The 27,064-nt window shown below is 35.5% G+C and overlaps 1 protein-coding gene across 1 annotated transcript in view; it reads left to right on the top strand.

The window, feature by feature from the left end:
- Positions 1-20,111, top strand: part of LOC148654804 (monocarboxylate transporter 2) — a 48,294-nt gene extending 28,183 nt beyond the window's left edge. The window contains exons 3-5 of the mRNA XM_088644770.1: positions 11,768-11,911; positions 14,087-14,908; positions 15,567-20,111. Of these exons, the coding sequence (XP_088500896.1) occupies positions 11,768-11,911; positions 14,087-14,908; positions 15,567-15,838 (1,238 nt within the window). The 3' untranslated portion in view covers positions 15,839-20,111. The remainder of the gene's footprint in view (positions 1-11,767; positions 11,912-14,086; positions 14,909-15,566) is intronic.
- The last annotated feature ends 6,953 nt before the right edge of the window (positions 20,112-27,064 follow it).

The raw sequence follows: 27,064 nt of genomic DNA, 5'->3' as shown, positions 1-27,064 counted from the left end.
GTTTGGTTTGCTCATACATTTCAAAGACATGCAATACATATATACGTAGAACTAATAATAAAGAGTATCCACCCAACACATCTACATATACCATCCTGCTCACACCAGTAATTAGATAAATAACACTGAGGTCAGATAAAATAACAATGAGCTGTGCAAAACTTTAAAATAAAAGCGTGGAGTTCATTCACCTTACAGGCTATGGGTAGGTATAGAATCTAGTAGTCCTTATCTTGATAGGCCTAAGCTGCTTACCAGAGTGGAGGAAAGTAAACAAAAGTTGACCTGGTGATGCTGGAGACGGTGGAGCCCAGGAACTTAAAATTCTTATTGACATTTATTTCCAAGTTGTTTAGGGTACACCATCCAACTAAATAAGCTGCTTAATTCCTGTATACTGACTCATTGTTATAATAATAATAATTGATTACACTTATATAGTGCTTTTCTGGACACTCTTTCCTGCTGTTCTTTATGTTGAAAAATCATCTTACGTCATGTTCTCGATTGTTAAAGTGTTGCTAGTGTGATCCCACTGGCTGTCTAGGTGCAGTCCACCGCATGCTGTTTTGTGCATCAAACCTGCAGTAGAATTCACTCAGTTTGTTTGGGAGAAAGGGAATGTCTCTTGGAGCAGTTCGTTTCACCTTGTAGTCAGTGATTAGTTGACTGACCTTGGCTGTCATTAGTAATTTGTTTATTTTCTAACTAATTGCCATATTCAGCTTTAACCTTTTTCACTGCATATAGGAATTCATATTTACCGGTTTTGAAGTTAGCATCATCACCTTTTTTGAAAGCCCTGTTTTTTTTTCCCACAGGGTTTTAATTATTGCACACAGTGACTGATTTCCAAAGAATGCACATGCTCTACAAAAGTGAATATATGATGTCACTGTATCATTGAGCCCACTAAGATCACAACAGGCCTCTTTAAACATGTTCCAGATACTAAATGGTATTTAGCAGATGTTGTGAAGGAATGTCAGATCCAACATCTTTTTGCATCTTGCCTTCTTAATTTCCCTTTGCAAATCTCTCCTGACACCCCATCTTAACCTTTACAGCAGGTCCCTAGCTCATTCCTCACAAAAGCTAGGGTGGGGTGTTCCCTTAACTAGACAAGTTATGCCTCACATCCTATATATCACATTTATTAGGATCTGACCAAACTAATGAACCACAAATTGGCTCCAAGGACTAAGTAAATTAGATTTTTTAAGTGTTTGTGGAACTATCAGTTGTCTTTAGACCTTTTAATGGGAAAATATGTTTATGTTTCCTTTCCAAAATTTACTATTGCTTGTCACTACCAACCTTTACATTAAACTGCATCAGACCATCAGCTCACACATACAGTACATGTTTGATTTTCATGACAGCATAATAAAAGCCCTAAGGCAATACTACATAATAATTTAAATATACACCTGACAACTAAATGAAATGCTATACCACACTAGACACAATTCACTTTATATTCCTTAACATTATGTGATAAAGTGTATGGTATAATTATTGCAATATTGCTTCAATTTAAGTATTAAGAAATATAATTGGTTTTAAAGAAAATAATTTCCCTCTGGCACATACATACAAAATTGTAAGTGCAACAGATAAAAATACTGAAAGTAAAATTTTAATTATGATCTTGTTATACAGGTATCGGAGCTATCCAGTGAGTTCAATGAGGGTCAACATTCTGTAAGCTGGTTGTTGTGCAATGAGTGTTAAATATAATCAAGCCCTGTACCACTTTTATTGTTTGGTCTCTATGAGTATGTTTAATTGTTTGTAGGTTTTCCTTAATAAGAAACTGGGCCAACATTCCTGTATCGTTATCTAACAGTGCATTAGTGTTTGTAAAAGAGAAAACATCACTTTACTTTTTACCTTGTGGGTAAAAGAATGGTAAATATACAATATCTCATTTTGGTTTATGGTGGTGGTGCTGAAGCATAGCTGTTTTATAGTGTTGAAGATATTTTTTGCCAGTCACATTAAAAAGCACTAACCTGGCTTTTGCTCAAGGTTGAATTCCTATATTTGTGCAAATTGTGATATATGGATTAAAAATACTGACATTTTTTAAAGTACTTTATAAAATATTGTTCATATCTGCCTTCAGCTCCAGCGACCTCTACATTTATTACTGTGTTGATTCATAGAGATCCAAAAAACTATAAATATAAGTGCTTGCTGGTAAAGAGTGCACAATGTTCCCCACTTGAACTTTAGTATATGTTTAAATTGCTGTATTGGCCATTGAATGTCTGAATGATGTTTTAACCTTCATCTCACAACATCCACAGTTTTTGGGATGTTTTTGCAGATGATACTTGTTTTGTTCAATTTGAGACTTGGTGAATAAATAGTAAAGCAATTGTTGTCTAATCAAATCAGACACACGAAATGTGTGGGCATACTGTATGAATGTGCTATGGAAATAAAATTCTGAATAATGACAAAGAAAAGTATTTTATAAACTAGGGGAGTTTTCTATTGAAAGTTAAAAATCACTTTTTGAAATTCTATTTCCAACTTTTTCTTGTCTTGCTTGATCTTCCACACCTTATGCAACTATTATTTATAGTAATTAATTTCACCCAGTCAATAAAAGTTCACACTGTGCTTTTTACTAAACTGGGTCTGTATGCTCTGTTTGTGGTTCTTAGTTAAGTAGTGACATTTTAGAAGTGTCATTCTGAAGTTATTGCTAAACGTTCATTTTAGCCACATTTACTGTATGTTTTTTTCAAAATTTTGTTTTCAGAACATGATGATTGCTTATTTATGTTATAATAATCATCAAATTCTGACTTTCCTGACAATTGTCAATAATTAGCAATGGATACATTCCATACAACCCTTTGATTACCCAAATATTTCTGTCAAAGTATGAAAACAAATTACTTGTCATGTATTTATTTTATGTACAGTATGTTAAGTGATATTTTAGACTATACTGAACACAAAAAGAAATCATTACCTTTACACATGTAGAAAATGTAAAAAAATGAGTATTCAAGCCTTTAGACATCATTAATCACTTATAATTGACCATAATACAGTAGTGTTACTGTTGCATAGGCGCTAAATCCTTTCACTAATGTGAGGGTGGATTGAGAATAGGTGATGAGGTGATTTGAAATGAACCAATATGACCTGCCAACAGAATATAAAATATTTGTTTCATTTGTTGGAGGCTGGAATACGAAACCTCAGTGGGATTCACTAGTATTACAGTCCTCTTTAGTAGTAAAACTCTGATGGATGTCTGTGACTGTGGTACAAATTTGCAGTATGCTATGTGGTGTAAGTGTGTTGGCATTAGCAGAAGTGTCTAGTCACTCCAAATCTCCGCTCATAGTGATTGCTGGCAAGATGGCTGCTAGGGCGCTATATTGAACAAGTCCTGGGATCTCACTTACTCCCCTTTCTGTGGACTCATCCTGATGTGAAAACGTTACAGCAGAATAATAGAGAGTAGTACTGTACATCTTCATACTGCTGTAGTGAAAGCAAAGCCTTTCTTACAAAGTGAGAATATGACAGTTATGCTGTGAATGCCCTTTGTTCTAGACGTGAGACCCATTGAATATTTATGGTATGAGCTAGTTTGACATGTGGAAAAATGTCTAGGGCACAGACAATAGTAAAAACACACATGCTTATTTTGGCTGTATGAGTGAATATGGATTTAATCCCACAAGAATATATCTACAGCCTGGTACAAATCATGTGTCACTAATCTTAAACTTGTATCGCTTCCAATGGTGGTGACACATGCTACAGGCCTTAATTTTAGACTCTAATTCCCAATTGATAAATGTTGATAAATAGGGATGCACTGATATGGAATTTCTGGGCCAATAACGATAAACGATTATTAACAGCTTCTTGTGGCCGAGACAGATACCGATAACCGATACTTTTACTTTTTTTGCGTTTTAAAACAAGTTCACAATATAATCCACAGTTGATGTGTAATGAGGGTAAGAAAGCTAAAACTCTGTAAAGCTTAGCATACTCATCCGACTAACGTCAGAAGTCAATATGTCGGTTATGAAGCTAATGTCTCTGACGTTAGCTTTGATCAGGTGGAGTATGTGTGTGGCGAAAACATCATACAGAGCCGGCAAGGCAACATGAGAAACGTAGCGGCGGCTGGGGAGAGTATAACGGGGTTCCAAATGCTCAGTTAGTTGAAAGAAAGTTAGTTTGTCATCAAGTTCCATAAACTCCATGATTTTCTCTGTAATTGCTTTAGCCTATTACAGAGATCTACAATCTACAATCTACAAAATCTACAATTTTCAAATGCCTGTTGGATAGGCATCGCTGCACTTGCTACTGTTTTTGTTTTCTAGCTAATGCTAGCTGCCTCATATTCTTAAAATAAATCATTGGAATGACGTTTTCAAATGACTAATTAGATTAGTGGTACTGAAACTCTTTACTTTGTTTCCTCCTCGCTGTACATTTGTTGCAAATTGCAATTCTGTTGTCCTCTGCTGAAATGGTGAAAAAGTTCCACACCACCGACATTTTCACTCTGCGGCAACTGTACTGTACCCAGTCTAGTGCGTCAGTACGTGCACATAAAAAAAACTAGTTGCGCAAACAAAAATACGGCGCTGCATTATCGGTTGTAATAATCAACTGTAATTCCATTATCGGAACGATAATTTTAATGCCATTTTCCTACTTATCGGAGAATAATATGTCGGCCTCTGATACATCGCGCACTCCTACTGATGAATAATACACATTGAAAACAAAATATTTTATATATTTTAAAAGAGCATTCCAGTTAGCTTTTGATTATTTGATTATTATTAGAAATGATAAACTTTGATTTGATAACTTGTGACAACTTTCTTTTGAAAAGTTATCAAAATTATATATACTGTATATAAGTAAATAACATAAACAATGTTATAATTAAATTTTAATTTGGATGTGCCTACTTTTACTTGCAGCTCTTGATTTCTTTTGGTTGAAAATTGACAGTTGTAGGAATCATGACTAGTAAAGTATTCTCTACATTACTAATCTTTAAAGGAAACTAATGTTCTTTCCATTAAAGGAAAAAAAATGCAATGCTATTTTTTTATTTTGTGATTAGAAAGGAATGACATTGATGAGTGCATTTCTTTCAATCAACAATGAAAGTAAAATGTACACAGTAATGAGTAAAACCTCCAATTTGCAACATAAAACTAACTAAATTTCCAGGTATGCATTTCTGCAATTCAGCAAGAGGCAACCAAACTTCCGGTGAGGTGAAGCGTGCCTGTTACATTGTAAAGAAGAACACCTGTGAATAGATCTCTTTCAATCCGATAGAAATATTGCTGTTGATGTCAAGACTGTTTTGTTGTCAAACTCAACCTGTTAACTCAGCATGCAGATCACATCACGTTGGAATATTTCTGCAATTAAATGCTCATACATCGCATTACACTAGTCATTACAGTGACTAGTGAGCAGGAAGGTCCGCTTCACGTCGCAATTCGTGCAAACTCTCGCTCTTGCTGTGGTTATACCAGGAGTTTGTGATAACATGATGACTATAATGTACATTACTTTCACAAAGTTCACAGTTTTGTGCTTAATTCGGAATTTGAAAAATTTTGAAATACCTTTAATTAATTTATTTTGTTACAGGGATTTAATAACCAGTCTGAGAAATTGTGACTGCAATTCCACTTTAAATTAGGAGTAATCAATTTTGTCTTCTGGTCTTTTCTGTTCTGTATTCACAACATGTATGGTCACTTGCTTTGTTAAGCACCTTGGGGCAACCTTGTTGTGAAAGGCGCTGTATAAAAATAAATTGAATTGAATTACTGAGGGAGAAAAATCAAAGCAGGATCAAACAAGCTTAACTATGTGTACAGGCTGTTGCATTTCTGCTATGAGCAAATAGTTAATGTAGATTGTACCATTAAATTCTGAAGTAACCTTGTCTGGAATGAAATTCTCTGTACTATACCTGACTAATCAAAATTGATTTGGCAACAGGTAAGCATGTTGGATGGTGTTCTCTCATTTGTCACAAGATGTTATTCTCCATAAGGGCACATCATGTGTTGAATGCCAACGACCTAATTTGCACTGCCCTTAAAATGACCTGTATAACTGGAAACTTTATTCCAAGGAAAGCAAAATAAAAAAGTACTTCTTAATTTAGGCTAACTGTAAAGTCTAGAGCTACTTGGACAATAAATATTAATTGAATAACATGATTTTTCAAAAATCATTAAATATTCAAAAAATAGTCTGAATGATAGTCTGAAATTAAATGCTAAAAAATGGATAGCAGAAAGAAGAGGGGTAAAACATAAGCAGAACATTATTTTGTTTCATTCTATATTTAATTATATGGTTAATTAATCCACTAGAAATACAATATGATGTATTTTGTGCAACCCAGTACAAGTAGAGTAGTAGAGCATCGTCACTGCAAAGAAGTTAAACGTTAGCAGGTCTACAGAGGGATTTAATGAGCTGTAGAAAACAGGATTCTGTATTAGTATTGATAAATGTTAATTAATAAGTACAATTGTTATTTACGAGAATAAAACTCCAATAGTTTTCTTTGAAGTCATGCAACTCAATTTGATATCTTGTCTATATACAGTACTTTCTCACTGCTAAGTACTTATTGCCAAGTTTTAAAAATAAAACTTTTTGTTTTCACATACTGTAAATATAATGAGTTTCAAATATTGCGAATATAAACACATTAGTGTGTTATGAAAATATATTTGTATTACAAATTGGCATTAGTTTTCAATATATGTAACTGCTAAAATTAAAAGGTTAATTCAGGTTTCAATGAATCAATTCTATGTTTATGTCAATGGAAAAAGTCAGGTATTACATCTGATTTGAAGAGTTTATTTTGTACTTTTATTAAGCAACTATAACAAAGGAGAATTCTGTATAATGATAGCAGTTATGTCTGTATTGTGATGTTGCACATAAATACAGTTTCTTAAATCACACGCCCTTTGAATGTCTCAGATAGGCTTTAATTACCTTAATGCCTCAAGGATACTGCGGCATATGCAAACTGTATGCCACTATCTTTGTGTTCAAATGCTCCTTGAAGCATATAAAATAGTAAACTACTCTCTGATCACTGCTTTAGGGATGTGGAAAGCAGAAATACAAGGTACCGTATGAGAAAGACTGGCATAGTTTAGCTTTTCACCTAATATTTTCACCATGCAAGTACATTCATTTTAATTTATTTTTTTATTAATGGATATCATTACAATTAACACTGGAATACAGGATTAATAAACATGGACAGATTTTAGATGAAAAAGTGTTATGCATCTGAATATGTTACAGTATGTCATTACATTCTAAGCAATCCTAAGAAGGACTATTAAATATAAAAAAGTCATGCTGGTTTGCTTATTCAATTCAAAAACGAAATACTTGAATCATAATTTCTAATCAGTCAAGACTAACTCAACAACAATGAAAAACACTTTGCCCTGTTATTATGAGTATTTTACTTTTCAAATCAATAGGACAGGTTTTTAAACCAAAAATTAAGATGCAGACAAAATCTTTGTCTGAATAATCAAGCTTGCAAGATGTTTTTTGGTTTCCAGTTAAAGGCTATAATTTCTTATGTAGCATTTTTTACTTTAGTAGTTCATGTGGGTAGCTGCACCAGCATGCGTAGGCTGCAAAGGAACAAGTAATAGGTTTATTCCATGCTGAAAAAAAGAAGAAAGAAAACACATTTTGGCCATGGAGCCTTCCTCAGGTGTGAGAAAGACAAGGCAGTAAGCAAAGGTAATGTAGCGGGAGAAGACAGGCTGGGAGAGAGGAGGAGCGAGAGGTGGGAGCAGGGGACAGAAAGAGAGGCCAATCAAGAGGTGTGAAGTCAGAATAGGTGTAGAGAGGTGTGAAATGAAACCTGCAATTAATGGAGCAAATTTAGAAGAAAAGTGGTCTGTCGTTAAGAGAAGGGGGAAGGTGTGATACTAGCTGCAGGATAATTTTTGTTTCTGTAGTCTTTGTAGTCAATTCTGTAGTAAATTTTTTACTTTATATTGTTTAAGGCAGTGGTTCTCAAACTTTTTGGACCAAGTACCGCCCCTGATCAAACCAAAGCATCCAAGTACCACCTACAAGTCATCTTCTCATAGGAACCCCAGAAAATCTCAATGACCAACATGAGCGCGTGTACGCACACACACTCACATACACATATAATAAATATTATAATAATAAACTTTATTTGATATAGCACCTTTAAAGGTGGCTTCTTAAAGCGCTTTACAGAAAAAAACAGGAACAACAACAATTTAAAATAAACAATAAAAAAGCACCATTTCAGTGAGAGGGGTTAGCCTGTTTAGTCGAGCAAAGCAGATGTGAATTCAATTTTTTTAACCTTGATACAATTCACAACAGAGTCTAACAGATTTTAAATCGTCAGGCATTTTCTTGGCGGCAAAGGTCTCACGGTGGATGTTGCAATGCGTCCAATCATTTCTGGAGCAACCTCTCTAATTCGTGCAACTGCCACTGTGTCGGCTTGTCATTGCTCTAGCACCGTCTGTACAAACTCTGATGGATTTTATCCAGTCGATGCCATTCTCTTTGATAAATTCATTCAGTAGCTGAAAAATGTGCTCTCCTGTAGTTCCTGTTGGTAGCGTCTTACAGAACAGAAAGTCCTCATGGGATGTACCCTCAAGCTCGTATCTAATGTAATTGAGCAAATTGGTCAAATCGACTCATCTAATTGCAGTGAAAAGCATCTGCTCATCTTAACGCACTTATCAGCATACTTTTGATATCATCGGCCATATAAATAATTCTATGAGTGACTGTGTCTTTCAGAGGGGACAGCAGGTTGAGCTGTTAAGCAGCTTTTTCTCCAAACATAATACGTGTCAGCTCTTTTGCCAACGGTAAATAAGGTTCTTCAAAAATAGTGTGGGGCTTACCTGCTTTAGCAATCCGCTAGCTTGCATTTTTCCCCGTTTCTGTTTCAGGAGTCCGTCTCAGAAGTTAAAATACATTTTTATTTCATGCGCATGGGAGCGAAACACAGAGATGCTCTGTGTATTTGGGTTAGGGTTAGGTTTATTAAATATTTTTCTGTTATCTATCACGCTTTCCTGTGCTCACAAGATTGCCAGCGTTCGTAGCACACATTCCTATGCATTCCTGTGCTTACAACATTGGCATTGTTCCAAAGTCACGCACATTCTCCTACCTCCCTATTTGCTGGAGATAACTTTTTTTAAATACAATTGGTCACTTAAGTTTGTAGCATGCATTTCTATGCTTTCCTGTGCTTACAAGATTGGCAGCATTCCAAAATCACGCACATTCTCCTACCTCCCTATTTGCTGGAGATACCTTTTTTTAAATACAATTGATCACCTGCATTTGTAGCACGCATTTCTATACAATGGTATAGAATTACATAGTAGCTCTTGTGTCCACTCAAGTATTAGCGCGCGCTGTATGGTAGTACGTAGGCTGCGTATTCGACACATTAAAATAGAGAATATGAAAACCCGTCCCGATTTTTCAGTGCACACAACAAAGTTCCAGGGTCATATGGCGTACCAGCTGGTGGCGCTCCGCGTACCACAAGTTTGAGAACCACTGGTTTAAGGAGTAGTGTGCTGATTATAAGCTTAGGCTACATTATATTGAATATTTAAAATGCCTTGATGCCTTGACAATGTTGGTGAATGTGTTCAAATTAATATGTTGACAGTCTTCTGATCAAAATCGTTAGAAGCAGAATGGTAAAGAATGCATCTATTTCTGAATCTAGACTTTAAGCTAGTAGTTCAATATGTACAGGGTAGATATCAATGAATAAACTGGGCATGAAGTTAAAAGGAGTCCTGTATAGACTAGAATTAGCACAGGAGTAAGTAAAATAGCACAAGCAATGTATTGAGGGTTAGCACAAGAGCACAGATCAGAAAAGAGTCAAGCAGACAGTGCTCATGAAGAATGTAAGAAAGCAGGCAAATAGTTTGATGGTTCTCAGGGGAACAGAGGTCAAGTGAAGTCTTCTTGAGAACAGAGATAATGTGGATATTCTTGAATTCATCAGGAAAACAATGAGAAATCAAAGAAGTCTTGAAGGAAGATGAAATGAAAAGAAGTAGACTAAGAGCATTAGTCCAGAAAAGATGACAGAGAGGTATTCCAAGGTAGGGGTATTAGTTGTGGGATCCATGTGCAAAGAACAGAGAGTCAGACAGGGGTGAAGGAATGCAGCGATGTAGTCGGGAGGAGAGGGGACAGAAAGAGTATTGTGTATGGGAAGGAAAGAAAGTAAAGTTTTATAGAAGCTCAGAGAATAAGCCTAAGTGGGGGAAGTGTTCTATCATGAACATAGGAGAAACTTAGGACCTATTCTGAATAAGGTGTCCTCAATAAAGAATTGAGTATGTTAAATATTGATCTGACATATTTATAGTATTAGTGTATCACTACAAAACCATTTTTCTTTCTTTTGTTTCTTTCCAGGTGGGTAGGGGAAAGGAAAAATGTGTATAATGCTTCTCTTTAGAAGAACACTTATATTTCTTATGTATATATATTTCTCTGTGTGGCAATCATGTTCTATGTTTTCTGCTATGTTAGTTTGAACTTCATTGCAAAGTTATCACTGGTAATGAAAAATGTTTTCTGTAGACTTATATAGTTACATAAATGTTTGGTTAATTAAAAAATCTACATAACATTTTATTGACTACAGTAAAAGAACTCTAAATCACAATACTCGCCAGAAAAGTTTTTAAAAATCAAAATTTAAATCAAACACAATACACCCAAGGGCAGCAGGGAAATCCCTACTGGCTTTATTGTAGTAGCACTTATAGTTTTTTCTTATCAAATTAGTAGTGTGCCTGCATAGTGTCTCCATACAAAAAGTTGCAAATGAGCTTTATATTTTTTAGCTTTTTTGTCTATGCATTTTTCCGTTTGGTATAGTCAGAAATTAAAATGCTAGCAGGGAATGGTTTTCATGAAAATACTGAGCAATTGAGCAGAAATCCTCACAAAGGAAGTGCTGGTGGCTTTTAAACTGTGTTAATTAGCCCAGCTCATGTTTGAGACTTTCTTAATTTGACATATCGCTAGACTGCAGTGGAGGGATTTTGTGTATGTAAATGAGATTCCTTTATCAATTCAAGGTCAAAACAGAATAATACTGAACCTATTTAAACAAATAATGCTATTTACCTAACATGTTTAGCATAGCAATCCCAATTAGTGTAGTCAGGTTTTAGTGTTTTGATGTCAGTAAAAAATATATACTGTATATATTTCTGTAATGCATACCGTTTTCTGTGTGCAGTTTGTTTCTTTTGACATGTTTTCATTCCGATTCTGCAGCTTTCTGTAAAATTCTTGATTGTGTTTGTGTGCAGATGGCAAGATTGCATTGCAGATTATTCTGTGTGAGGTGTCTCTTATAGGGTATCAAAGTTCCTGAAAATAGACTGCTAATGCAAAATTCTCCAAAATTAGACTGCACTGAGTAAAAAGAAATTAAGCTACAACTTGTGTGATATGTATTGTTAAATTCTAGGTATATACTGTACAAGCAGCTAGAATTGAACATGAATACATTTATAACTTATAAATAATTAATTAACATTTAGGAATTAAATATTGAGCCAAAAGATTGATCTGATTCTTCTGAAAATTTGTTAAGGATCACTTTCTTAATCATTAATCCTTTTGTTTACAGGTCCTATTAGCAGTATCTTGGTAAACACATATGGCTGTCGACCAGTGATGATCATGGGTGGTTTCCTGTGTTCAATTGGAATGATATCGGCATCTTTCTGTAACAATGTGTTGCAACTTTACCTTTGTATTGGAGTTATTGGAGGTAAGAAAATTTGAGTGGAGCTACATTTAAACTGATTTGAGCACAGAAGAGTAAAGTTAGCCTTCAATTACCTGCTAAAAGTAATTTAATGAAATCTGAAAAAAAGTGTGCTGTACTTTTCTATATAATCTGGAATATACAGACAGTTCCCCCCAACTGTCTTGGTACTGTGAATTCTAAACTGGGATCGTCTTTGTGAACTAATAATAATTATTTCTCATAAACCCCATAAAGCTAATCAGGTGTGAGCCAGTATCTGGATGGGAGACCTCCTGAAAAAGCTAAGGTTGCTGATGGAGAAGGTGTTAGTGGAAACAGAGGGGCACTCACCCCGTGGTTTGTGTGGGGTGTAATGGCACAGTATACAGTAGTAACACTATACTATAAAAAAAGGTTCCGTCCTTTGAATGAGACATAAAATCGCAGCCCTGGCTCTCGGTAGTCATTAAATATCCCATGGTGTTTCCTGAAAAGATAAGGAGTGTTACTCCAATGTCCAGGCCAAATTTCCCACTTGCCCTTACCAGTCCTAATAATAATGGACCCTAATAATCCCCATCTATAAACTGGCATCATCACTTTGTCTCTGATAGCTCATGTGTGGTGAGTGTACTGTTGCACTTTGGTTGGAGTGTTCAGAAAAGTGCTATTAAAGTGTAAGGAATTATATTCACTCATGCTTTGCTTTTCTTGCTTTGTTTCAGTAGTTGGAGTTTGTTTGGCAATCATCCAAATATAAAAAGCTCTGTTGATCTCTTTTATGGGATTTATTATAATTTTTTGATTAGTTATAATAATTATAACATAGTAACTTATAACTTATTCTACTATTTAAAAAAATATTAAGAAATTCAAATTTGAACATGAATACAAGTTGATCTTCCAAATTTCACAGAAGAGTAAAATTGTTCCAAATTTTCTTGAAGCAAAACAACAACAGGTGCAAATCTAGCAACAAAAAAATGAATAGGGGAAATGCAATTATGCATGCGCTATTGTAACTACTTACTTTGGAAGTGATAGTATGTGATGAACCTTATCAAAGGTTTAATCTGTTCTTATAGATCAGTGGTACCCACTCTCGGTCCAGATGACCAACACACCTACTGGTTTTCTTTCCATCCTACCATAATTAGATAATTGAAGACTTAATTGATCTAAGAAGTTGCTTCATTGGAAATTCTGCATTTTGTTTCTAGTCACATACTGTACTTGGGATTTTATTTCACTTATAAAATACAACTTGTTAAATTGGGAGTTGGGTTTTCCAGAGAATCTGAAAATTAGCTTGTCAGACGTTGCAGCTTTTGAAAAACATTTAAAGGTAGTCATTAAAATTTTGTACCACGATCAGAACAAGTGGAAATATTTTACAACGGGGCCCACGCCACCAGAATCTAAAATACTTTTTGTTCTACTGCATGAAGATCATTTCTACAGGGTTTTAAATATTAAAGCTTCTGTGCTACATACAGCCTTTGGACAACCCCAAAATTTCAAACAGCTACATTTTTTTTTCGACTTTGAATGCATGCCAGAAACAGGGACACATTCCAAATTACATTCACGTCCTTCATATTAACAATAAATGAAGCTGGGAATTTTATGGTGAAACTTGTTTAAAGGATTTTGTGCGTAAATGTGTTGACGGCTGTTTCAGAAGCTATACTTTCATATCGCACAATGGCAAGGGTTATGATCTGGGAAGAAAAATTTCAGATTAATCTTATTCTTAAATCAATGAAGGGTTTGATTGTGTAACTAAGGGCTCAGCTGGAACAAAACTCAACAGGTGTTTGGGTCACAGGACCAGAATTGGGAACCACTATCTTAGATGAATGGTGATAGTTGCTTTACAAAGGTAAGGTTCAATTTAATGACATACTGTACATTGCATGGAGAAATATATACTGTACTGTCCTAGAAATTAATTATAAAAAGCTAAAAATAATAATAGTATTAATGCTTATAATTACAACACTTTCCTTGATGGGTACTATGTAGAGTCAGTTTTGACTGCTATTAAGTGGTATCTTGTTTTCTGTGGGAATTATAGAATTATAGATTTAAGAGAAGTTAAACACCAAGCTGTGATAATGATGGTACTTTGAGTTTCAAAATGTGTTAATGTTATTCACACTCATGCATTGTTTTGTATTTCCTTTCCTTCCTTAGGTTTTGGTTTGGCCTTTAATTTGCAGCCTGCTTTAACAATGATTGGCAAATACTTTTTTAAGAAAAGACCAATAGCCAATGGCCTAGCTATGGCTGGAAGCCCAGTATTTCTGAGCACACTTGCCCCGCTCAACCAGTTTTTGTTCAATTCATTTGGCTGGAGAGGAAGCTTCCTTATCTTGGGTGGCATCCTTTTGAACTGCTGTGTAGCTGGTTCCCTGATGAGACCCTTAGGACCAAAACCTGCACCTCCAATAAAAAAAGACATTGAATCTGAAACAACTGATCCACTCCTGCATACCAGGAAACATACTGAGAAGTTATCGGTATGGCAAACAATAAACAAGTATTTAGATCTCTCCCTTTTCAAACACAGAGGGTTTCTTATTTATTTATCAGGGAATGTCATCATGTTTGTGGGTTTCTTTGCCCCTATTGTGTTTTTGGCTGCATATGCCAAAGATATTGGTGTTGATGAATATTCGGCAGCCTTTTTATTGTCCATTTTAGCCTTTGTGGACATGTTTGCAAGACCATCAATGGGACTTCTGGCAAATTCTAAATGGATCAGACCAAAAATTCAGTATTTTTTTAGCTTTGCTGTGTTATACAATGGAGTTTGCCATATTCTTTGCCCACTGGCAAAAGGCTACACAGGGCTTGTAATATATTCAATATTCTTTGGATTTGCTTTTGGGATGGTCAGCTCAGTCCTCTTTGAAACTTTAATGGACCTTGTTGGTGCTCAGCGGTTTTCCAGTGCTGTGGGGCTGGTTACGATCGTAGAGTGCTGCCCAGTTCTTATTGGACCACCTTTGGGAGGTAATAAAGAGTTTTGATTTTCTTTTGTAATGCAGGCATATGTTACAGTATTTGCTTATTCTTAAACAGGAGAGAACATATTTTTAAATCTTTAAATATAGTATATGTCAGACAGGTAGAAAGACTTATGAAAACTATATAAATGTCAGCTCCTATATACTTTTAACCTTCGTTATCTAAGTGGTGTATTTCTTTCACCTCCTTTCACAGTTAAAACAATGTGCAAAATGCACTCCACCAAGTGACTGAAAACCTCATGTTTTTATCCAGGCAATTATAATAATTGTTCTCAATTTTAGACAACTGCCCATATAAAAATTCATTATTTAAATCACATCTCAGAAATATGCTCCAGTGGATAACAGTTTTAGAATTATGAATTAGATGCTGAATATGGCGTTATAGTATTCAGACTGCCCATGTATCACATTTCTGTGTCCGCCATCTAGTGGTCAAACTTTAAGATGCTAGCTAACCTGGCATTGAGCTTTAATTTTACACAAAACAAAACATTATTAGTAGCCACCATTATGATTATAAGATTTAAACAAATATTCAATTTTTAAACCCAAATATGTTTAAAACCATTGCAAAAACTACACACTTTGTAGTTGTAGAACAGTTACAATCTGTAACTTTATTTTATCTATCTTTGTAGGTTGGTTGGTGGATGTGACTGGGAACTACGCATACATGTATGTTTCCTGTGGAGTCATTGTGATAATTGCAAGTATCTGGCTGTTTGTTGGGAACGCCATCAACTACAGACTGCTCGACAAAGAACGCAAACGGCAAACAGACCTGAAAAAGGATGAAATTAAATATGACCAGAAAGAGGCTGAAGAAGACTCCAAGATGACACCTGAAGATGTGCTTGTCTGTCCTCAGAAATCACAGGATGATGAAATGCAGAGAGAAACTAATATTTAGATGAGTGAGATGTGCAATATTGTATACAAAATCAAATATCTGGCATTAATTTCTTCAGGTTTGAGCAGTTTTGGAGCATTCTGCACTGGCTGCTCTGGATTATCAAGCACCGCTGCCAATGTAACAGCTGTGTCTGGTATACATTTAGTGTTAATTAAGGGAGTGGTGTTACTGCAGTAAAACACACACAAAACTATAAAACACTGCATGTATAAGCCATACAAGAATCGTCTAAGACTTGAAATAAAAAGGAGTAAGGTCAGGGTCAAATTTTAATATATATGTGTAATAGCTTCTGTTATGACCAAATAAGTGGAAGAAATGGGCTTGCGCTACTGGGAAGAACCAAATGCAGCATCCATCAGCAATATTTTATCTGTCTGCTGTCTGGTTTACGCATATGAACCTGGAGTTTAGCTGTTGCATACTGTATTAATTTTTCACTAATGATATATTGCCTTAAATTTTAAAATGCAACAGGGAACAGTAAAAAAAAACAGCAAGTATTTATATTTTCTGCATTGATTTACAGTAAAGGAAATAAAACAATTTCATTCGGTATTAAGAATGAATTAATTTAAGGGTTTAAGCTGCTGTCAGCTCAGAATTTTTCCATTCTTTTTTAAGCAATTTAAACAATTGTATCTTTACAAGTAAACTCCATTTAATGTAGTATGTTACAACGTATGTTAGTATGGTTAGAACACAAGAAAATATAATGTGTTCTAACCATATTATCTGTATTGTTTGATTAAAGTACAATATTTTAATTCCTAATTAACAATTAAAGGAGTTCTCAGATTACCTGAATCAAAGAGCTTTAGAATCCCCAGCTCCTTATATTAAACAGTGCTTTTTGACATTAACCACCCAACTTAATATCAATAGCAAAAATATTTATTTTAAAAAAGCACATTTCTTATATACATGAATAAAATAAAAAATACATTAGCAATTTTGGTTTCTATTAAAAGATGTATGCACTTTTATTATAGCTCAGTGTTTCCAAACATGTGAATAATACTGTATACAATATATCCAGTATTATACAAATATATGTTTGTGTTTGTATGTACAGTATATAATGGTGTGGTTTCTCAGTAGCCTTCACTTAGTAGAGAGGAGTCCTACAATAAAGAAGATCACTTTCAAACAAGGCTTTGAAAGTCTCTTCTTATGGGTGGGAGAGCCCAACAACAGCCAAATTAGAAAAAGTAATTCCAGGATTAAGTTTTTCATAGGTACTGTACACTGGAGATTCTGCTTTACAATTAATTGGAAGGGAAATATAGTATTTATTTGAGTAAATCAATTACATTTGTCTTTCTGTTAGCTGATGAGCTTCTTTGAAGATGCATTTTATAACTGTTGTTTTAAATTGGAACCACTATTTCTAGTATGTAATGGAACAGTTAATGCTATAGGATAGGTAAAATGAAGTGAGAAACAAAGTATTAGATAATTCTATTTCTAATGTTTATTTTGTAATCTGTTTCTAAAACTATAAATAAAACAAAACTGGATTTTATGAGCGTGATTCATGCAAAAAATTAATATGGTTCCAAAAATTATAATAAAATAAATTAAAATAAAATCTTACATTAAGTTAAACAATTAAGTAAAGTACTAGGGATTGTCTCTTCCATCAATGATGTCTTCTTCTGTCATTTTACTTTAATTTAAAAAATCAATGATACAAAAAATATAAGACTTTCCATTTAGTGCTACGAGAATAATATTAAAATAATTTGAAAATATTTCACTAGAAATATTTTCTGGACTAAGAAAGCAGTATTAGCAGTGTGTATAAGAAGACAGCAAAATGATGATAGAGGAAAGCAATTAAGTGTGGTAGATCTGGCAACTAAATACATACTCATGCTTCCTTTGTTGGCTATAGTTGGATACATTCTTGTGTGTTCCTCATGTGGACTGTGGTTTGCAGATTTTAAATTTCCATAGTAATGCGTAGAGGATGTCATTAACAGTTGGTCAAAAATGATTGGCATGAAAATTGTGTAAACGGGGCAAAAAACACTATATAAATTACAGTATGTTGCTCTTTCAATAGTGTTGTTACTTCAAAAAGGAAGCTGTAATCTCTTGAATTACAGCAAGATGCATTATTTAGTGAGTGACAGTTCTATATTCTTCAAAATAAAATTGACAACAATCTTTGTTTTATATTTTAATAGTAGTATTATTCACTCTCAATTGAAATAATTATACAGTACCATTCAGTAAAATCATAAGAGATCTAAACCTTTTCAGGACAACTCTAACATGACTAAATTATTATAAAAAAAACAATTTGTTTTGTTATATTTGCTGGTCCAAAATAACACAATACAAAATGAGCTGTCAGAAGCCAGAAGAACCTCGGAAGTGTTTTGAAAACGAGGTATTCAGTCCTGCGGAAAGAGTCCTGTATAAAAACATTAGAATATTTTTTTTCTAATACTTTTGTCAGTATTCACTGCTCTACAATTACAAATAACACACTCAAACGAAACAAAATGACCCTTCAGCTTGAAAAACATATAGTAATGTAAAACAATGTTGTTCTAGGTCAAGAACTGAATTTCAGTTAAGAAAATTCCTGCTTAAGTAACTTTGTTTAGGACACTTTCCATTTGCATTTGCAGTTTCCTTCCAAAAGAAACAAGCATCCTGCATTTCAGTTAGTTTTTCCATTATGCCTCTGGTCAGTATTCCTGTAATTATTTAGTATTGTTTTGACAAAACATTTGAGGTAACAACAATTTGTTTTTCTAATACAAATCTGCAAAAAGACCATTTTGGTACTTGTTCATCCTCAAACATCCTCAAAAGATTGTGAGGCACGCATTCACCTTCCCTTTCGGCTTGAGGCTTCTGCTCTTATAGAAGTAAGACTTTTGCTGCAAGCTTTTGTACAGTATAAAGCTTATAGTAGCACTTGTGTCTTTATTATTGTTTGTGTGGTTGTCATCATGTACTGTATATCTGATATTACAGTATGTATTCACTGTCATAGATAATCCTGAAAGTGTATAGGTAGCTAGCGAGTCTTAACAGCGACAGTTTCATCGCAAGTTATGAAAACCCAAGATAATTTCAACTCACCCAACCACAATGGCTCTTTTTTAGTTACTGTATGCATCCCCTGGACAGTTCTGGTTGAATGTTGCTAATAACATAATCCAGAGTTCTATAAGTGACTTGTGGACCACAGTGCCCACCCTTTGCTCCAGACAGTTACATTTGGTGGTTGAACTACTGGGTAGTGCTAAAAGTAGTGAATTTTTTATAAATATAAAAAACAGTTTACCATACAAGCGTGCCAGTTCAACAGATAAAGGGTAGCAGAACAAATGTGAAGAAACATTCCTTTTCTCAGTTTCTGTAAAACATGTGGGTCCTATATTCAAAATACTAAATACTGTACATTTGTGAATGCCCATTGCTTCCTATGGACATTTAAGAGCTTTAGTGTTCTGAATATAGGGCCCTGTATTCTAAACAGATACTGTATGAGAATGTAATTTAAAGTAGAAGTGTTTTATTGCAAAAATGCTCTAAAGTAAAATGTTTTATTGAAAAAGTGATCAGCTAAATCATTAGTTACATAATAAAAATTATGTAGTTTTGTTATGAATTTATGTTTCTAATGTTTTAATGAGTTTAAAGCATTTTTTTATTTTTGCGAAAAACACACAGGTATCTCTAATTTCCTTTTGTTAACGTGTATAAAAATGATTATACATTATTACATAAATTTAAAATTGAAATAACTATAATGAATGTGCCACTGTATTTTCTTAATTTCCTACTGTATATTTATCCAAGGAATTATTTAGTGTAAAGAATCAGAAAAAATAGTTTAAATTTATATTTATGTTAAGTACCATATTTATTCATGCTTTTAATATCTACCTTTTAATTGTTAAAACACATCTGACGCAAAACAAATTTGTTGAAGCCTTCTCTTTATTGTTGTTCAAATTTAGGGATTACATTTAGTTAATATTAATGAAAGGCTATCATTTAGAATGCATATCTTTTAGCAAATGAGGGTAATTTGAGATTATACTGTAATTCTAACCAAGCAGCCTTACTATTATTTGGTTTCTTCCTAAAAAATTTTAATTAAAGTTTTTTATATGGATAAATGATCAATTTTAAATGTAAATATGTTATCACAATTAGCACTTGTGGTGAAATGTCATGAAAAACGAGATATAAGGCTTTTTGAATGTTGTGGTTCACTAATAAATTAAATTGTGAAATGTTATGTGCACCTTCAGATGTAAGTTCTCATGATAAATTAATTTAATTTTCATTCTTTGGTATTTCCACAATTGCTTATTGTTTCACTTTTTGGTAGCGTCCCATTTCTGAACAGTTTTTTGACTCAAAGATTTGTTTTTCAAGAAGAAGTAAAAAAATCCTTTAAGGAGGATGACTTTGATTAGAATTTTCAGCAAATGTTACAAAGGGGCACTATTATTGTTGCAATTGGTCAGTGCAGCATATGCACTGTTTATCACCAGTGGGGGCACTTACTATCATTCATTATGAAGTAGCACAGAATGCTGGGCCATGCTTTACTAGACCTGTTATTTAGCAATTCTATAGATAAAGTTGTTTTCTAGTTTATATTTGCCATACTTAACATACACCAGACTTCAAGGAATTACACAATTGTGATAACATTTTTAGGTTTCTAGCTAGTTTTAAGGATCTAAAACATACTAAACTTTAACACATAAACTTACAGTAATACCTCTGCAAAACCTTTCTTTATAATATAATAAATGAACGGTGAAAGCCATTCATTGATATTTTCATTATGATTAAAATAATTTCATCATTTTTATCGTACTGAACATACATGATGATACAGATGAGTACAACTGATGATATTTTCCTTAATCACAGGTGAGATACAGATGAATCAAAAGCATGAATAAAAACTGTATGTCAAAAAAAGAACAGAATAATACAGTATTATAATATGATAAGGTATACTATGTATAATTCCATTAAAATATAAAATTTAAAAACAGATTTGCATTTGTAAATGACTCTTAAGTATGACATTTAATTGCTGGGGACATTATTACTTATTAATTGGCTAGTAAAACCATATTTTATTTCCTTTATATTAATTACAACTAAAACTTATCAGTGCACAGCACCAATGCTTCAATAGTTCAGGCAAGCCTGACAAACATACAATATGCTTTGTAGAAGGAGACAAAGTTTCAGCCTCATGACAGAATTATGGGCTGTACTGTATATCTGTGAAGGGAGTTGTTTACCAGAAATGATAAAACAGATAGTTCCTGTCCTGAAAGCTGATTGGCTGACACGCGTTTGAAGCCGTGCAATAAACTCTGATATACACACGCCCCAGAAGTACTTTTTACTGTGTGATAGAGAAATATCAATGCGCTGACTGATAAATAACGGTCAATCAAATCAATCATATACAGTAGGCTTTTAAAGACTACTTCTTAGCATAGATAAGAAAGGCCACTTAGCTACTTCATAGCACAATGGTACAAAACAGATCAAACGCTCTGTTAGAACCCCCAAATAGTCTATTATATTTTTGAAGGTACACAAAGGAACCAATGGGTGTCAATTATCTTGCAACAATGTTGCTAAGAATATATAGAGCAGCTGGAATAAAAATGTATACTAGCCACTGCCTTCGTAGCACAATGGCGCAGAAATGATCAATCGCTCGATTAGAAGCAAGGGAGATTAATTCTGTTAGTGGACATAAAAACTAGAGTTCACTAAGGAGTTACTGTACAGTACTGGAAACCCAATTTTAATGACAGACAGCGCTGGAGTGATATCCTGGCAGGCACTGAGACAAGCAGCAGTCGTAGCTCTCCCCCAGCGAAAAAGAAAATGCCTGACAAACTAGGGATTGTACAGGTTTTCAATGCTTGTACGATTAATGGAAATGTTCAAATGAACAACCACAAGGAATAAACAAAAACAAGTAATTTATTCCTTTATCATATTGGCTAGCTAATGTCTAAATACATTTTTTAATTAAAATTAATTTTATACAGCATTTGCATATTTGGCAACCGTTTCATTAAAGCAATAAGGCACTCGAGGCCTGTGCTATATCGTGAATATAGTCACAGTTAAAAGGGTTGAGGCAAAGCATCTGGCCTAACAACACCTTTTAAGTATAACTACATTTACAATATAGCATGGCCTCTCGTGCCTTATTGCTTTAATAAAATGGTTGCCAAATATGTCTCTCTCATGCCTTATTTCTTGAACAACACACCCATATCAAAGCTGCTGCAAGGAAAAAAAAAACATATGGAGAGAAGAGCCCTTATCCAAGAGAAAGCTGAACGGGATGAGATGGGTAAGTGAGGATTCTATCTAGTCAGTAGGCAGTTTCCGAAATAACTACAGATCCCTACTGTGCAGGTGTGTTGCAACCTCTGTTTGTGTCTTTGAATCTTATTTTTTCATTTAAAATAAGATAATTCCTATACACTGAATTCTTAGCTTCTATTCACATTAAGATGTTTACTGCTTGAACTAACTAAGAAATAGAGACATACCAAAGTAATTCTTAAAGAGGATAGTAGTTCAGGTGGGTAGCTGCGTCAGCATGTGTAGGCTGCAAAGGAACAAGTAATAGGTTTATTCCATGCTGAAAAAAAGAAGAAAGAACCCAACGTTTGGCCGTGGAGCCTTCTTCAGGTGTGAGAGAGACAGGGCAGTAGGCAAAGGTAAAGTAGCGGGAGAACAAAGGTTGGGAGGGAGGAGGAGTGAGAGGCGGGAGCAGGGGACAGAAAGAGAGGCCAATCAAGAGGTGTGAAGTCAGAATGGGTGCAGAGAGGTGTGAAATGAAACTTCCAATGAATGGAGAAAATTTAAAAGAACAGTAGTCTGTCGTTAAGAGAAGGGTGAATGTGTGATCCTAGCTACAGAATAATTTTGGTTTCGGTGGTCTTTCTGATGTATGAGTTCGGAAAACCGTCTTTGAGAACACAGATGGAGAGATTAGAGTGGTCGTGGCCGTCAGAGGTGAAATGAGAAACAATGGGCTTGGAGAGATCTTTAATCTTCACAGCCCTGATGTGTTCTCTGAAGCAGTCTCCGAGTCTCCTTCCTGTTTCTCCAATGTAGATGGCTGGGCATTTACTGCAAGAGATACAGTAAATAAGGTTCCTGGAGGTACAAGATGCTGTCTGGGTGATCCGGAATTGTCCTGCGGGGCCTTGAATGAGTGTGGTGGTGGATGTGTACTTGCAGGTGATACAGCGAGCTCTGTTGCAAGGGAAAGTGCCTGGTGTGGATGGTTGTTGAATATCCTCTTAAAGAGGATATGTGTTTTTATAGGCCTAAGATGTACAGTATGAATCAAGATACACAAGCATGAAAAAAATGATAAAAGATGTCATAGCCTGTGGTGACCTGCTTTCAGTGACACAGTCATATGGATTGCTTTTTCCCCACATAGGAATTCAAATAAATAAATCCTCCAAATTTGGGACAAGTGAGTAGCTTGTAAGTAGTATACAGTATGGGAAATAAATGTATACTGTATCTTCCACAAAGATGTTTTTTTTCTTTACTTGAAAGTTGGGCATACAGGGGCACACAACATTTGTCACACCACAGTAGGCTTAGAAAAAAACGAGCATTTTCCAACAGTTGTCTGTTGTCTAAAGAATCTTTTTACTGGAATTAGAAGAGACTTATAAAACAAAAGAAAGAGGTTTCTGAAGCCTGTTTTCAAATCTTATCTAAGTATCCATAAGGTGAAAATGTAAATTCAGCCAAGAGAACTCTTATACACTACATGAAACCTTTCCATATGAAGCTTTTTTCTGAGAGTTTACCAGAAGAGTTTACCTATTGTTATAAGATGTTACTGTATGTGTTTTTAGAAAACAAAGTCAACCTATTTCACTACTGAGATTGTTTCTGCATTAGCAAAAAATGTGTTATTAGACATAAGTTCAGGTGGAGGTCAAATTCTAATGTCACACTTTTGTACCTTTTAAGAAAATGTAAAGAAAATTTGTATCAGACTCAGGGCAGGACTGGGTTAGATGGTTGCCATGAACTCCTGTATGGGAGCAGATGCCAGGTCCACTAGATATCTTGAAGCAGAGCTGGGAGGAGAAGAAAACAACCACTATAGGTATAGTATCCTATGTATATATTTCAGGCACTGAAAGAACAAGCCAGGGAGAATTCGGAAATGGCACAGAAGATCCAAAAAATATGGTATGAACACTGTGCAAGGAGTTGAGAGTTGAAACTAGGCCAAAAAGTATTATTGCCGTTGCCCACTACTACAAGCAAACTCTTAGCTAAATGGCAGAGGCCATATGAAGTAATGAGGCAAATGGGACCAGTCACCTACGAAATACTGCAACCTGACCGGAAGAAACCATATCATCCTACTTAAGGAGTGGAAGGAACAAGAGGGTCCTAAGCAGTCATTAATGGTGGTACAGGTAGATGAGAAGCAAGAGAGATGGGGCTGCAGGTGCTAAATGTCTGATGCCAGAGGCGTCCCACCTTGATGAAAGGCAGCAGCAAGACCTGCGATCCCTTCTAAGTTTACTCCCAAGCCTAAACCAAGGTAGGTCAGGACGAACTATGCTAGTAGAGCACACCATACGGCTGAAGGATGATACTCAAATGATCGTCAAAGACCCTATCAAGTACCAGAAAGGATAATGGAAGGCCTGAATACAGAGATCAAAATGATGCTGGACCTAGGGGTAATAGAGCCCCCTGACAGTGATTGGTCAAGCCCAGTTGTGATGGTGCCAAAGAAGGCTGGCAGCTAACGATTCTGCATTGATTTCCGGAAGGTAAAGGTAAATGCAGGTCTCACATTTTGATGCAAATGCGATGCCCAATTTATGAGCTCCTGGAACACTTTCATCACCTCCCTGGACCTCTGTAAATTATATCGTCAAGTGCCCTTGTCAGTCGACTCAAAGGCTTATACAGCTTTTAGAACACCTTTTGGTCTTTACCAATGTACGGTCATGCCATTTGGACTTCATGGAGCCCTGACCACTTTCCAACAATTAGAGGACAAGGTACCTGAAGGATATGAGAAGATGGCAGCAGCATACAGTATCTAGATGATGTTGTTATCTTCAGTAACACCTGGAAGACATAAAAAGAGTGCTAAGCAATATTGTGGCATCAGGGCTTACTCTTAATATGGAGAAATGTACCTGGGCAAAAAGTGAAACTTATTAATCTGGGGTATGAACTAGGCAAAGGACAGATATGACCGCAAGTAGACAAGGTGAAGGCCATCTGACATAGACCCAACCACAAACAAAACGCCAGGTACGCGCATTCCTTGGCTTGATCGGATGGTACCAGCATTTTATTTCCCAGTTTAACACAATTGCTTCTCCCCTTACAACAAAAGCAGGTCAGAACCCAGTAAAATGGAGTAGGGAATGTGACAGGTCATTCAGGGCTCTGAAAAACTGGTTGACTTCTGAACCAGTGCTTAAAAGTCCAGACTTCAACCAGCCATTTCTCGTGCAAATGGATACCTCAGCTTGGAGCTGTCCTTGCCCAGAGTGAAGGCTAAAAGCAGCCCATCCTGTACTTGAGTTGTAAGCTCCTTCCCCGAGAAAACCAGATATTCCACCACTGAGAAAGAGGCACTGGCCATTAAACTGGCCCTAGACAATTTAAAGTATTACTTACTAAGGAGGGAGTTTATCCTAGATACTGATCATCGGGCTCTCAGCTGGATCAACAACATGAAGGACAAGAATGCTTGGATTACTAGATGGTATCTGGCCCCGCAACCCTACAGGTTTGGAGTCCGGCACAAAGCAGGGAGTAGGAACCTGGTGGTTGTTTATCTTTCACGATTGCCCAACATGGTCAATCTTGGAGAAGGGGTGGATAATGTAACAGAGCAGTCCATCACCATGACAAATAAAACATACTAAGACAAAGACGGCAATACTTAAGGGAGCTTGTTTTTGAAAACACCAGATCATGTCAGTTCTCACTCGATTTATCCTGTTTGTTTCCCAGCCTGCGGGTGCACACGCAGGTTGTGGAAAAGAAGGGGAAAAGATAGAGAACACAATTCTTATTTTAAAAATAGAAACTGTACTAAAGAAAAAAGGCATAGTGTAGAATACCACCAGCTTACCTCTTAACAGTACTGTGTAGATGGAGAAGCTTATGCCTCTTTGTTTGGAAGGGTCCTGAGAAGGGTCAAAAGGTTGTAAACAGATAGGAAATTGATTATATGCCTGAAAGCCTAGTAGGCGAATCAACCCACTGCTAAAATGCTGAAGGGGTGGGGGGGATATCAAAGCCTAATATTTCTACTAGAAAGAGCAACCAGGTTTAGAAATTCTAATTATTGTCTTTTCCGTGTATTTGTAAGGGTTACATGTATTTGTGTGTCCAAGTAGTCCGACTACCATGCTATGTGTTGTTTTGTCATTTGATTTGTATGTTTACACCTATTCATAATGGTACAACCCAAAACCCTATTTAAAGGGTTTGGAGAATCTGGAGTTTTAGCAAGAGCTTACGATATTAATCAAGGTTTTATTTTGTTTTTTTATATACATGGTGGAGAAACCCAGTGAGTGTTTGTGTGGCCAGCTGCATGCAAAACGTAAAGAAAACTGCCCCTTTTGTTTCCTTGAAGTGCTGACCTCCCATTGAGTATTTTTTCTTCTCTGTGAACAACACGTCCCCCGGCCAACATAACCCACACAGGTGTCGTGTGACCACATGCACAGAGGTTTGGGTGGAGCTAAAATTCTAATGCCGCATTTCTGTTTCCCCACTCATAACTTCTCACTGGCTGAACACCACACTGCTCTTGAGCTCCCCTCCCTCTGCCCCAAATAACACCATTGCAGCAATTCTCCCTGGCTCATAACTCCTAAGTCGGGGGAGGGGGTGTGGCAGCAATGAATCTTGCCCAGCATCATCAACTCAGTCAGGTGAGTTAAGTCAAATACTAATAATGCTATCTCTTTATTCATTACCTAATTTTGTCATTATTGGATTTTGACTAGACAGGCGCATGGGAATTAAGCTTAGAAATAAATGACCATATTTTGTCCCTCTGCCTTTCTGTCAGGTAATTTTGATAATTGTTCTCCCACTCCAGTTTCTAGAAAAGCTTTCACATGATGTCTAAAAAGCAAAATAGACAACAATGTAGAAAACCAG

This window comes from Lepisosteus platostomus, chromosome 9 (assembly GCF_059453375.1).
Source record: "Lepisosteus platostomus isolate fLepPlt1 chromosome 9, fLepPlt1.hap1, whole genome shotgun sequence".
Classification (NCBI taxonomy): Eukaryota; Metazoa; Chordata; class Actinopteri; order Semionotiformes; family Lepisosteidae; genus Lepisosteus; species Lepisosteus platostomus.
The sequence above is the reverse complement of the archived record's forward strand: the minus strand, read 5'-3'. Positions and strand labels throughout refer to the sequence as shown.